Here is a 14,950-nt window from a genome sequence, read left to right on the forward strand (position 1 = left end):
GGCAGGAGCCCAGGAAATGCCAGCTGAGGGTGCAAGGAAGCTGCCACCGGTTGGAAGAAGCTTGGAGTTCTGCAAGAAAGAAGAGGACTAGGAACTTCCCCTTTGGAGGATGGATATCCCACGTCGTGAAGAAGCTTGCAGAGGTGTTCCCACGCAGAAAGACCGCAAACAAGCCTTGCTAGCTGCAAGGGTCGCGGTTAGGGTTTTTGGGTGCTGCCCTGGCCCAGGAGGGACCAGGATGTCGCCACTTGGATGACGAGACAGAGGGGGCGCCCAGCAACGTAGGGAGCCCTCACAGAAGCAGGCAGCACCCGCAGAAGTACCTGAACAGGCACTTAGAAGAAAAGTGAACCGGAGTCCACCCGAAGTCACAAAAGGGACTCCCACGACGCCAGAGGACAACTCAGAAGGTTGTGCACTGCAGGTTAGAGTGTCGGGAACCCAGGCTTGGCTGTGCATGAAGGGAATCCTGGAAGAGTGCACAGGAGCCGGAGCAGCTGCAAATCACGCGGTACCCAGCAATGCAGTCTAGCGTGGGGAGGCAAGGACTTACCTCCACCAGACTTGGGCTGAAGAGTCACTGGCCTGTGGGAGTCACTTGGGCAGAGTTGCTGAGTTCCAGGGACCACGCTCGTCGTGCTGAGAGGGGACCCAGAGGACCGGTGATGCAGTCTTTTGTTGCCTGCGGTTGCAGGGGGAAGATTCCGTCGACCCACGGGAGATTTCTTCAGAGCTCCTGGTGCAGAGAGGAGGAAGGCTACCCCCAGAGCATACACCACCTGGAAACAGTCGAGAAAGCCGGCAGGATGAAGCAATACAAGGTTGCTAGTAGTCGTCTTGCTACTTTGTTGCGGTTTTGCAGGCTTCCTGAGCCGTCATCGGTCGATCCTTTGACAGAAGGTGAAGAGGGAGATGCAGAGGAACTCTGATGAGCTCTTGCATTCGTTATCTGGTGAGATTCCCAAAGCAGAGACCCTAAATAGCCAGAAAAGGAGGTTTGGCTACCTAGGAAGGAGGATTGGCTACCAAGAGAGGTAAGAGCCTATCAGAAGGAGCCTCTGACGTCACCTGCCGGCACTGGCCACTCAGAGCAGTCCAGTGTGCCACAGACACCTCTGCTTCCAAGATGGCAGAGGTCTGGGACACACTGGAGGAGCTCTGGGCACCTCCACTGGGAGGTGCAGGTCAGGGGAGTGGTCACTCCCCTTTCCTTTGTCCAGTTTCGCGCCAGAGCAGGGCTGGGGGATCCCTGAACCGGTGTAGCTTATGCAGAGATGGGCACCATCTGTGCCCATCAAAGCATTTCCAGAGGCTGGGGGAGGCTACTCCTCCCCAGCCTTCACACCTATTTCCAAAGGGAGAGGGTGTTACACCCTCTCTCAGAGGAAATCCTTTGTTCTGCCTTCCTGGGCCAGGGCTGCCTGGACCCCAGGAGGGCAGAAACCTGTCTGAGGGGTTGGCAGCAGCTGCAGTGGAGACCCCGGAAAGGCAGTTTGGCAGTACCCGGGTGCTGTGCTAGAGACCCGGGGGATCATGGAATTGTCCCCCCCCCCAATGCCAGAATGGCATTGGGGGTGACAATTCCATGATCTTAGACGTGTTACATGGCCATGTTCGGAGGTACCATTGTGACGCTGTACATAGGTAGTGACCTATGTACAGTGCACACGTGTAATGGTGTCCCCGCACTCACAAAGTCCGGGGAATTTGCCCTGAACGATGTGGGGGCACCTTGGCTAGTGCCAGGGTGCCCACACACTAAGTAACTTTGCACCCAACCTTCACCAGGTGAAGGTTAGACATATAGGTGACTTATAAGTTACTTAAGTGCAGTGGTAAATGGCTGTGAAATAACGTGGACGTTATTTCACTCAGGCTGCACTCACAGGCCTGTGTAAGAATTGTCAGAGCTCCCTATGGGTGGCAAAAGAAATGCTGCAGCCCATAGGGATCTCCTGGAACCCCAATACCCTCAGTACCATATACTAGGGAATTATATGGGTGTACCAGTATGTCAATGTGAATTGGTAAATTTAGTCACTAGCCTGTTAGTGACAAATTTGGAAAGCAGAGAGAGCATAACCACTGAGGTTCTGGTTAGCAGAGCCTCAGTGAGACAGTTAGGCATCACACAGGGAACACATACAGGGCACATACTTATGAGCAATGGGGCCCTGCCTGGCAGGGTCCCAGTGACACATAGACTAAAACAACATATATACAGTGAAATATGGGGGTAACATGCCAGGCAAGATGGTACTTTCCTACACATACTACAAAATGTCATTTATTGCCTGGCATGTTACCCCCATTTTTCACTGTATATATGTTGTTTTAGTTGTATGTGTCACTGGGACCCTGTCACCCAGGGCCCCAGTGCTCATAAGTGTGCCTGAATGTGTTACCTGTGTAGTGACTAACTGTCTCACTGAGGCTCTGCTAATCAGAACCTCAGTGGTTATGCTCTCTCATTTCTTTCAAATTGTCACTAACAGGCTAGTGACCAATTTTACCAATTTACATTGGCTTACTGGAACACCCTTATAATTCCCTAGTATATGGTACTGAGGTACCCAGGGTATTGGGATTCCAGGAGATCCCTATGGGCTGCAGCATTTCTTTTGCCACCCATAGGGAGCTCTGACAATTCTTACACAGGCCTGCCACTGCAGCCTGAGTGAAATAACGTCCACGTTATTTCACAGCCATTTTACACTGCACTTAAGTAACTTATAAGTCACCTATATGTCTAACCTTTACCTGGTAAAGGTTAGGTGCAAAGTTACTTAGTGTGAGGGCACCCTGGCACTAGCCAAGGTGCCCCCACATTGTTCAGGGCCAATTCCCCGGACTTTGTGAGTGCGGGGACACCATTACACGCGTGCACTACATATAGGTCACTACCTATATGTAGCTTCACAATGGTAACTCCGAATATGGCCATGTAACATGTCTATGATCATGGAATTGCCCCCTCTATACCATCCTGGCATAGTTGGCACAATCCCATTATCCCAGTGGTCTGTAGCACAGACCCTGGTACTGCCAAACTGCCCTTCCTGGGGTTTCACTGCAGCTGCTGCTGCTGCCAACCCCTCAGACAGGCATCTGCCCTCCTGGGGTCCAGCCAGGCCTGGCCCAGGATGGCAGAACAAAGGACTTCCTCTGAGAGAGGGTGTTACACCCTCTCCCTTTGGAAAATGGTGTGAAGGCAGGGGAGGAGTAGCCTCCCCCAGCCTCTGGAAATGCTTTCTTGGGCACAGATGTGCCCAATTCTGCATAAGCCAGTCTACACCGGTTCAGGGGACCCCTTAGCCCTGCTGTGGCGCGATACTGGACAAAGGAAAGGGGAGTGACCACTCCCCTGACCTGCACCTCCCCTGGGAGGTGTCCAGAGCTCCTCCAGTGTGCTCCAGACCTCTGCCATCTTGGAAACAGAGGTGCTGCTGGCACACTGGACTGCTCTGAGTGGCCAGTGCCACCCGGTGACGTCAGAGACTCCTTCTGATAGGCTCCTTCAGGTGTTGCTAGCCTATCCTCTCTCCTAGGTAGCCAAACCCTCTTTTCTGGCTATTTAGGGTCTCTGTCTCTGGGGAAACTTTAGATAACGAATGCAAGAGCTCATCCGAGTTCCTCTGCATCTCTCTCTTTACCTTCTGCCAAGGAATCGACTGCTGACCACGCTGGAAGCCTGCAAAACTGCAACATAATAGCAAAGATGACTACTGCAACTCTGTAACGCTGATCCTGCCGCCTTCTCGACTGTTTTCCTGGTGGTGCATGCTGTGGGGGTAGTCTGCCTCCTCTCTGCACTAGAAGCTCCGAAGAAATCTCCCGTGGGTCGACGGAATCGCCCCCTGCAACCGCAGGCACCAAAGAACTGCATCACCGGTCCCTTGGGTCTCCTCTCCGCACGACGAGCGAGGTCCCTCGAATCCAGCAACTGTGTCCAAGTGACCCCCACAGTCCAGTGACTCTTCAGTCCAAGTTTGGTGGAGGTAAGTCCTTGCCTCCCCACGCTAGACTGCATTGCTAGGAACCGCGACTTTTGCAGCTACTCCGGCCCCTGTGCACTTCCGGCGGAAATCCTTTGTGCACAGCCAAGCCTGGGTCCACGGCACTCTCACCTGCATTGCACAACTTTCTAAGTTGGTCTCCGGCGACGTGGGACTCCTTTGTGCAACTTCGGGTGAGCACCGTTTCACGCATCCTCGTATTGCCTGTTTTTGGCACTTCTCCGGGTGCTACCTGCTGCTAAGAGGGCTCCTTGTCTTGCTCGACGTCCCCTCTACCTCCTGGTCCAATTTGCGACCTCCTGGTCCCTCCTGGGCCACAGCAGCATCCAAAAACGCTAACCGCACGATTTGCAGCTAGCAAGGCTTGTTGGCGTTCTTTCGGCGGGAAAACACTTCTGCACGACTCTCCACGGCGAGAGGGATCCGTCCACCAAAGGGGAAGTCTCTAGCCCTTTTCGTTCCTGCAGAAACCTCAGCTTCTTCTGTCCAGTAGAAGCTTCTTTGCACCCACAGCTGGCATTTCATGGGCATCTGCCCATCTCCGACTTGCTTGTGACTTTTGGACTTGGTCCCCTTGTTCCACAGGTACCCTCGACTGGAAATCCATTGTTGTTGCATTGTTGGTTTGTGTCTTTCCTGCATTATTCCTCTATCACGACTTCTTTGCCCTTGGGGGGAACTTTAGTGCACTTTGCACTCACTTTTCAGGGTCTTGGGGTGGGCTATTTTTCTAACCCTCACTATTTTCTAATAGTCCCAGCGACCCTCTACAAGGTCACATAGGTTTGGGGTCCATTCGTGGTTCGCATTCCACTTTTGGAGTATATGGTTTGTGTTGCCCCTATCCCTATGTGTCCCCATTTCATCCTATTGTAACTATACATTGTTTTCACTGTTTTCTAAGACTATACTGCATATTTTTGGTATTGTGTACATATATCTTGTGTATATTTCCTATCCTCTCACTGAGGGTACACTCTAAGATACTTTGGCATATTGTCATAAAAATAAAGTACCTTTATTTTTAGTATAACTGTGTATTGTGTTTTCTTATGATATTGTGCATATGACACTAAGTGGTACTGTAGGAGCTTCACTCGTCTCCTAGTTCAGCCTAAGCTGCTCTGCTAAGCTACCATTATCTATCAGCCTATGCTGCTAGACACCCTATACACTAATAAGGGATAACTGGGCCTGGTGCAAGGTGCAAGTACCCCTTGGTACTCACTACAAACCAGTCCAGCCTCCTACACTTGGTCTTTAATAGTAGCCAATAGGGATAGGGGGCACAAGAACGGTGTAGCCGGCCTCAGATAATGCTCATAAATATAGTATTTAGGGGCATCCCTCAACCTTACACCCCAGGTTCCTGGTGACCTCAAGAAGAGAAGAAAGATGAAGGACTGGAGAGCCAACCCCTGAGCAGTGAAGACTCCAGACGACAAGATACTTGGCCCCAGCCATAATTGCCTGTCTGCAGCTTCAAGACTCCTGCTAAATAAAAAGGTGATGCATCATGCAGGACCAGTGACCTCTCCAAACCCCCAGAGGACTGCCTGCCCATCAGAGGACCAAGATCTTCCGAGGACAGCGGCCCTTTCCAGAAGAAACATACAACAAAGGACTCCAGAGCCTTCCCGGATCCATGAGTCCTGCCCACTCAGCACCCGACGCCCCGTGTCCAGGTGGCCCACTGGTCCAGAGAAGGTCCCCAGGCGATTCCAGTCTGGAGTCCAACTTGGGTTGACCCCATGTGGCCAACACGATGACGCCTGCAGCCTAAATCCGGAGGACCCCCCCTGACCACGACCGGATCCCACAAGATTCCGCATGCCTTAAGGTACCCCTACACCCACAGCCACCACACCTTGGGGAATCTGACAGATGGACCAGCAACATCCAGCGGGCATCGCTAATCCTTGTCCTACCTCTGGTTTTGCGCAACCGAACCCCTGGAATCAGCCTGCTGCGTCTTTGTGCAGGTGACTGGGGCACTCCTTTAATTTTTATGTATATTTTAAACGTTTGCCATTATTGTGCATATTACATATGTTTACTAAAATAAACAAATAATGAGTTACCAAAGCCAGACATGTTGGCTTTGTTAATGTTTACAAATGGTTTTCAAATAGTGAAAGTTGCTTTTAAAGGTGTGCTGTCTGGGGTTTGGATGGGGAGGGACATTCTGTTGTCACCTAACTTTCTACCGAGGGAAGTTGCTTCCGACTAACACCTTTAAATTGGGCTTTATTTACTAGTTTTAGCCCTGGAAGAAGTTGGCCTCATTCTACAGGGCGCACTGGAACAGTATTTGCCAGTTACTCTTCCCTCAGAGGAGCCCTCACTCGCTTTGTACGACATACAGGGTCTGATTTCGAGTTTGGCGGATGGGTTACTCCGTCAGGAACATGACAAATATCCCGTCCGCCGTATTCCGATTCCCATAGCTACAATGGAATCGTAATATGGCGGACAGGGTACCCGTCACGTTTGTGACAGAGTATCCCACCTGCCAAACTCTAAATCAGGCCCTCTGTGTCCAGCCAGCTCTTCCCAGAGCCTCGTTCTCCTCCTCTTGGCGACAGCACGACCCAGATTAAAAGGTACCATCAGGGCATGCTCTGGTCACCACCGCGGGTCATTGGCTGTTGTTTCCTGAAACCTAGGAGTTGTTTGTACCTCATGAGAAGATGTTTCCTCATTCCTCCACAGGTGAGGAGCCCATCAAGACGATCCACCTCCCTGCCTAACCTGACAGTGTCGGAGACGACTTCATGCAGCGACAAGATGAAGGTAACCCCTCTCCTCGCTGTTAGTCTCTGCCTTCAGTAGATTGTTTTATGTCTCTTTTGATTCCAGTTATTAAGAGAGGGGAAAACAGACAAGAATCTGAGAAGCAGCACAACACATTTTGACAGTTAAAAGGAATGTGGAAACATCAGAGTTGGAGCAAAAGAGCCCAACGCCAAGATACCCTTTCCAGGGTGATTTGTTCACAATATCTCATTAAATTGGCATTACATAATATAACATAACTCGAAGAAGGGCCAAAAGAACCAAGAATGTGATTTTGTTTAGGGGTAGAACCTCTGAATACACAGAGAAAAAGATGTAAGCAAAAACAAGACAGGGAGAAAGACTCATAAACTAAAAAGCAAAAACACCTCCAGGCTCCCTTGTGGTATCTGCAGTAGACTCTCACACAAGGGAATCATCATTCATCTTCTATGGGTTTTTTTGTAGTACAAACCCTGAGAGCTAGCCGGTATAAACTATCTGGAGCTTTGAGGCTTCTGGACATATACAGTTTCAGGTAAACAGCAGATGCTCTTACTGTAACGTTTCTCGTCCACAGGCCTGCTTGCTGAAACGCTCTGCCTCAGCCCTGCTGTTTCCCGATTCCAAAGAATGTATGGTCAATTTGCCAAATGATTTTCAAACCTGCATGAAAGAGCTGAAGCTTCTGAAGGAGCAGCTGTCTGAGCCACAGGGCCTCTCCAATACTGATCAAAGCCCTCTCCCACCGGCTGAATCCGAGGAGGAACCAGGAACTTCCACCCTGCCAGAGAAGACGGAAGAACAGCAGATGCAGGCCCCCACCAGCATATCAACCTCTGCCAGGAGGGTGTCGCTGGCAGACGAAGCCCGAAAGTCTGGGAAAAAGTTCATTGTGTATCCACCAAAGAAGAAGTGCAAACGATCCAAGAAGGTGCTAAATCCAGAGAAGTTAAAAGAGGTGTACGAACGTTTGAGGCAGCCGCCCAGAACCTTAACCAGGTAAGACCCATTTATCTAATTTCTGTACCTCGATGCCTTCAGGAAGTGCGCTTGAGGGTCGAGATGCCAGACCACTGGCTCTCCCAAGGCGACTGTCTGTTAAACGTTTTATACAACATTTAAACTCCAACAGGCTGGCCACTGCACTGCCGATGTGCCACCCCAGCTTCTGGCTTTTTTAAAGGCAGCCTGGCAAAGTGTAACACCCATCTTCAATAATAATATAACTGCTACCCGTTCACTGAGTGCTCTATGCTGCTTCATCTGTGTCCACAATCTTTAGTCCTGCCCCCTTCTCACGCTACACCTCATGTCCTGGTGAAATCATTGCTTCCTGAAGCCGTCCCTGTAATTCTCAGTGCAAATGACATCCTAATGTTTCTCCTGATTCTTGCTTTCACTGTTCATATTCTGGCACAGAACTACATAAACACCTTCCAATGGATGGCTGCTGGCTCATTGATGCTAAATGCATGCAAAATGGAACTCCAAAGCAAAGCATTGCTTCTTCCGGACTAACTCGCTGATATCCCGAATCAATATATATATATGTCACTGGCACCCTACTCTCAACCAACTAAATATCATAGCTGCATCTCCTTGTGCAACACCTAGGCTGAGTTACTTTCAGTGACCAAGGCCACTCTCCCGGCTGAAATGGTTTTGCATCATCTCAACCTGCTCTCAAGGAACACCTCTTCTTACACGAAATGGCCTAATTACCATGTCTGCACAATGCTCTGTCATTTATATATGTGATGAGGTTTGTACTGTCCTGTATTATCTCATCGGTCCTCACCCACCACGTCCAGCTGCCATCTCTCTGCACCCAGAGCTGCATTAATGTCCTATGTAGCTCGTATTCGTGCCATACACAGGGTTTCTTGCCAAAATGCTCTGTTGTGTTTATTAATACATAAAGTAGGTAATAAATCCAGTCAACAATTGGTCACTACTAAATGTTGGGATAAGTCTTCCACAGATTCAAATCCCCGTCACGAGAGACTCTTGAACTAACCGTGGTCATTCCCTCCATAGTGACCTGGACAGTCTCCATTTCCCTGGTGCAACTTGGTCCTCTGAGATGGTCATTTTAAAAGGACTCTGTGACTCTCAGAAAACTTCATGGAGAGACCTTGAAATAAGAGAAGCGTCCAGAGAAAAAAGACAAAAAACAAGGATGGCTGCAAAAATTAGATGCCTGGTTCCAAACAGGAAACACTGGCCTTCTGGAGCAAACACAGCAATTGTGGAGGGAAGAACATATGAGAATAAGTTAATAAAAAGACAGAAGAACGTCTGGTGAAAAATCTGTGTTAGGAAAATGTGACCCAACAAAAATATCCTCTTTTCTCCCTGTAATAAAACTAATATGTGGCCTGTTTATCGGGGCTTCTGTAAACTCGCTGCTGCCTTCATATAAAAAGCTGAGCACTTGTTGACATCAGTGAGCTACACGACACTCTGTTTGAAGGTTGTTTTAAGATGCTCGCTCTTGGTGAGGTGAGTAAGTGGCCCTGCAGCGTTACTGAAGTGCTGAGATGAGGACGGCCTTTGGTCCGCCCTTCTCTGAAGAGGGAAGGCTGCAGGGTAGACGAGGGACAAGCTGGCCTTGTTGTGGCAGTCAGCAGCACCACAGGCTGGACAGGGGCTACGAAGGGAGTGAGATGGGAAGTGGAAGAGATGAGGGCTAAGATGACACCAGGGTGAGGTGGTCTTTATCTCCTGCTATTTCTGCAATGTAGGTTACAGAGCCTTAATTCCAGCAACTGAACAACTTTAAACCATGTCCATCGTTCGCTGCCCATGAACTGAACCGATGCCGCCCTATGTACTTCACCAGAAGGTGACCCTGCTACAGATGACATCTTCTCATTTACCATGCAGCACGGATAGTAAGTGAAGTCTTGGATCTGAATTTGGTCTCTGTAGAGCTGAAGTCTAACATCTTGACTGAGATCCTGCCCTATCCCCCTCCTGCGAGGAGCCTCGGCTCTCATTCAGTGACACCCTTCGGACCCCTTCTCAGGCCCATCCGTCCACAGACAGATACCAGGTGTCGCCAGCCTGCTCTCAGGGAACCTCACTTTTGTCCGATCACCTTTGCTCGAGAATCTGGTTGCTGAAATGTCTTCCTCAATAGAGAACCCCAATGCCTTCCCTGTGGCGTCTCCATATAGTAAGGAAGAGAAGTTTAAATATGTGGATCTGCCCTCTAAGCAGTGGATGCCGCCTGTCTCCTGGTCTGATATGATAATGTGTCATGGGAACTGGTGAAATGTACAGTGATCACCTTGTTGGACTGTATGAAGAAACTGTTTTTGACCTCTTCACTGTTGCATTAGATTATTTTAAACAATTTGTGTAGTGGAGCCTGGATTCTGGGGTCGCTGTTGCCCTACCCATGGATAGAGCTGTCATACTGCACCAATAGCCTTGGAGGGATTTCACGCGGTTCACTCTCAGCGTTCAAGCCACACTCACAACCTGGTGTTTGTCATGAGGAGCTATGTGGATAGAAGGCCCAAGGCTGTCTGTAGCACTCCAAAAACAAGCGCTTTGTCTCACACCCATTTTAGTCTCCCCAGCCTGGCAGTTCCATCAACCTTATTGAAACATTCATGGCTACTTCAGGGCTGTACAGTCTGAAACATCACGCCAAGCTTGTCCAGTTATTCTAACAATTTTACTGCTCCTGGCGTGACAGGGTGGATCTAGGGACAAAGCCAACAGGAGCCGCAGCAGATGCAATCTGTGCTCCCTCTGCTGGCTGTGCTGCTTCAAACCCCTTGTGGCTCCCCACACCAACAGCACCATATTCCACTAGTAAAGGGTCCACCATTCTCTACCATTTGGGAGCTATCACGATGGATCACAGAGCCATCCAATCAGTTTCCAAGAGCTATTCCCATGGACATCATTTAGGAGTCGCCAGTGACCGCAGCTGCGACCCAGTGGCTTGCCCCTTGCAACACTACATTTCCTACCCCTGGTCTCGGAGATGGCAAAATGAGTGCCAGAAACACAGGGGGGAACCTCGTTCTTATGGATATCGGTTGGGGCTCCAATCTCCTTCTTTTTTTTATCACTTTTTTATTACACTAATAGTGAATAATATTGTATTATTCACTATTAGTGTAATATAAATGGAGTACAAATAGCTAGAATATGACCATCCCTGGCAGCTGAGGTAGGCAAACATGCTTTTAAATGTATGTTATGTGCAGGTGAGAGTAAGTCTATGTGGGAGTGTGTGTGTGTGTGTGTGTGTGTGCGTGTGTGTGTTGATTGTGTTTTTCTATGTAAGCATCTGCGTGTGAGTGAATGTATAGATCGAATGGCATGTGCTGTCACTTCCGTTACTTCCCGGCTTTTGGTCAATTGGCGTTCATGCCAATCCCCTACCCTTCCTGTCTCTTCCTTCAGGCCACCTCTCTTCCACCAGGACACGCTGCTGGTGGCCACGGGGATTGACCGAACCATACACTACCCTTTGCTGCACAAGTACTCAGTGGGGGGTTCTTTCCTATATATATATATATATATTTCATTTTTTAAATTTACATTTTTTTTGCAAATATTTGTGTAAAAGAAAATAAAATCATGATTTTCATGAAAACTGCAGATTTATACACAAAATAGTTCCCATTCCAGACGGATAAAACAACTGATGCGTAATCCTGACTTTCTTGAAAATGATAATTTTACTCTGCCCAACTTGATTTTTTTTCAAGTTTTAATTGCCATTTTCCTTGCCTCTGAGTTCCCCCTACGCACCATTCTGGCGGTGACCACTTGTCATGGTGGTTGCCCCCCTCGAAGTGCTGTTGAATTTGTATATACACACAAAAGACGCAATTTTCAAGATGGCATAAAATGTAACAAATACTCTTTATCAGTCAGTCATATTAGATCAATAAATTGAAATGTGTTTAACAGGATTCGCAATTTTCATAGTCCTGATTTTAAATGGCAAAGATCTACAAATGTGTGAACCCTTCAAAGCTCATTTGGTATTTTTTTTCAATGCGTATATCTCAAATACTACTGAACATATTTCACCCAATCAATAAAAACGCATTTTTTGAGTGAAAACCTGCTTTCACAGCGAGCTGGTGTTATTCGATTCAGCATTGTTTTCCGGGAGGCACGAGTAGTTCAAGTAATGGGAGCTAAAATGGAAACCTACATCTTTTTGGTCCTCCCTTTAACTTAATGCATGGAAAGTTGCATGGTGAACTTTGGCTGACTAAATGTATTTTTTTTCCATATTTTACTCAGATGCTTCCTCAGAGTGAAACACTGCTAGCAAATCAAGAAATGTATTTTCAAAGGAAAGTGCATCTGACCCTTAACTACACATTATAACATTGAATGTTGGGAGCTCCAGCTTACCATGGCTGGTACAAGCTTAGAACATTCTACTCTTAGTGGGTGGAATGTTCTAATAGCCTTATAGCCAGCTGCCGATGGCTATACTGGTTGTTAAAGGCCCTCACGCTCATTACTGCCAAAAAGTAAAATGTTGGCACTGGGTGGGCTCCCTGTATAGAGGCGTTTGAAGATTTAATTGATGCAGTTCAAGAGACTGATAACAGGAAGATTATCAAATATCTCAAAAATCTTGCTGTTGATGGTGTGAAAGAAGCCATAAAGAAAATGCCAAGAACCGACAAAGCAGTCTCATAACTTCAGATTAAAAATGTGTTGAATCTCAAGTTCAAAAGGTGACTATGAACAATAAGTTTTCAGTCAAGAACATCAAAGAGTTGGTGAAACGATGAATTTTTGGAAAGACTCGATCCACTCACCAAACTCCGTAAGTTCAGTGAATCTGATGATGAAGAAGCCATGTGTTCTAGAGTTATTGATGGATGCTTGTCCAATTTATTAAGATGACGAATGCTGAGAGAAACTCTTAAGGCCTCGTTACGAGTGTGGAGTGCTAATTGACGGTTGGACCGCCGCACTCCGGGCGGTCAGATGGCCCAATTAAAACCTGGCTCCCGACGGCATGACGGTGGTCAGAGTTGTACTCAGCCAGGGTGGCACTGAACTCAGCGCCACCTGGCTGATTAGAACTCCCCTCACCACCAACCTTTCCATGGCGGTTTTGTCGACATACAAAGGCTGGCGGTGAGGGTGTGTTGGGGGCCACAGGAAGGCCCCCAGCACTGCCCATGCCTGGCCCAGCACCATCGGAATGTGCACTGTCTGCCTTGCGGACAGCGCACATTCCAAGTGCGCATTCCGATGGTGCTCTCTCGTAGCACTGTTCCTGCCGGTCTGACCGGCGGGAGCGGTCTATTGCAATGTTCCCACCAGTCAGACCGGCTGGAACACTGTAATAGGGCGGGGGGGAGCCACCTACATGGCAGTGGCATCCTCCTTGCAAGTTTGGCGGTCCTGCGGTGGGACTGCTAAACTCATAATGAGGCCATTAGTCCGGAGCTAATATTGATGCTGCCAGAGCTGAAGAACATGCTGAGAGGCAAGCTGCTGACAGCTGCTGACATGGAAGGCCGGAGGTGCCCAGAGTGAGTAAGTCATGAGTGCAAAAAGTAATCCAAAGCAAAAGACTGAAGAAAACAAAGTGATGTCTACATATGAAATAAAGTTGTGTTTTAGAAGTGGATTTTTATTTCCACGCAAAGGAAAGTGTCCCACCATTGGCCAGATATGTAAAGGCAGTGGGAAACAGAACTATTTTGTGCCGGTGTGGAAAGCAAAGGAAAAAGTACGTGCATCACAGCCCAAAGATCATCACCAGAACATTCCAGAAGCAATGTTCGATGCACACATACAAGGTCAAGCTAGGACATCAGTTGAGGCGAATAGATATTTAACAAAGTCGATTATTATCTAAATCATCGTCAAACACGTCTTCCACCTAAATAGTAAGTGAAGGAGAAGAAAGTGATTGTGCCATGTCATTGTTTACCTCAAAAAACGTAAACATGTCGGACTGGTTGTATGTGAAGAAAAATGTCAGCAAAGAAAAGTTGACATGCCAAAGCTACAAGTCATACAAGCACTGTCCAAAGATTACATTAAAAATAAATGGTTGTTCGATCCCTTTAATTTTCAACAGTGGTGCATTAATAAATATAATTCCTGAAGGGAAATACAAGGAACTGTCTCCATTAGCACGGCTTATGACTTCGAAGACCAAAGTGTATTCTTGGGCTGCATCGACGCCCATAAAGAGTGAAGGTTCATTTGTAGCGACAGTGAAGCACAAAAAAACAAAGGTACAAGAATGGATTCATGTGCTTCAGGGTACAGTGTCAAGTGTCTATTTGCTCAGTTTCAACACGGCTGCTTATATTTGACTGATTTCTGTGATTTACAACGTGAATGCTCGTCATGAAATAGTGAGTCAATTTCCTTCATTGTTTCATGGTTTAGGAAAGATAAATATTATGAAAGTAAAACTGAATATTAAAGAGAATGTCCAGCCTGTTGCTCAGAGACATGGACAAATTGCTTTTCATTTACAAGAAGCTGTTGAAAAAGCACTTGAAGCTTTACTTTATTGAGCATTCCACTGGTCCAACACTATGGGTTTCTCCCATTGTAGTAGTGTCTAAAAAGGACAGTGAAGGAGTTGCACACACCTGCGTTGACATCCGTCAGGCAAACAAAGCAAAGGAACGAGAATGACATCCAGGGCCACACATTGCTGACATATCGCATTTGAATGGTGCCAAGGTCTTTTCTCTACTTGATTTAAGTAAAGGTTATCATCAGTGGTAACTTGAAGAAAGCTGCAAGCACATTACAACCTTTTCTACAGATGTTGGCTTATTTAGATACAAGGGACTTAGGGCCTCCTTACGACCCTGGCGGCCGGTGGTAAGCTGGCAGTAACACCGCCAACAGGCTGGCAGTGTTCCGTCCGCTATTATGACTGTGGCGCAATAGCCACGGCCATACCACCGGCCCCTCCAACATACTGCCAGGCTTCTGCCTGGCGGTCATAATCCCCAGGGCAGAGGTGCATGCATGGATTATGAGTCCCCGACCGCCAGCCTGGCCACGGCGGTAAACACCGCCATGGAAAGGCTGGCAGTAAGGGGGACTCTGGGTGCCCCTGGGGTCCCCTACACTGCCCATGCACTTGGCATGGGCAGTGCAGGGGCCCCCAGGCACAGCCC

General features: G+C 48.1%; 1 protein-coding gene across 1 annotated transcript in view; it reads left to right on the forward strand.

Annotated features, from left to right (window-relative positions):
• TTC6 (tetratricopeptide repeat domain 6) overlaps positions 1–14,950 on the forward strand; it is a 475,627-nt gene that overhangs the window by 150,138 nt on the left and 310,539 nt on the right. The window contains exons 11-12 of the mRNA XM_069207716.1: positions 6,729–6,809; positions 7,372–7,793. Of these exons, the coding sequence (XP_069063817.1) occupies positions 6,729–6,809; positions 7,372–7,793 (503 nt within the window). The remainder of the gene's footprint in view (positions 1–6,728; positions 6,810–7,371; positions 7,794–14,950) is intronic.

The sequence above is a fragment of the Pleurodeles waltl genome, chromosome 9 (genome assembly GCF_031143425.1).
Source record: "Pleurodeles waltl isolate 20211129_DDA chromosome 9, aPleWal1.hap1.20221129, whole genome shotgun sequence".
NCBI classification, from domain to species: Eukaryota; Metazoa; Chordata; class Amphibia; order Caudata; family Salamandridae; genus Pleurodeles; species Pleurodeles waltl.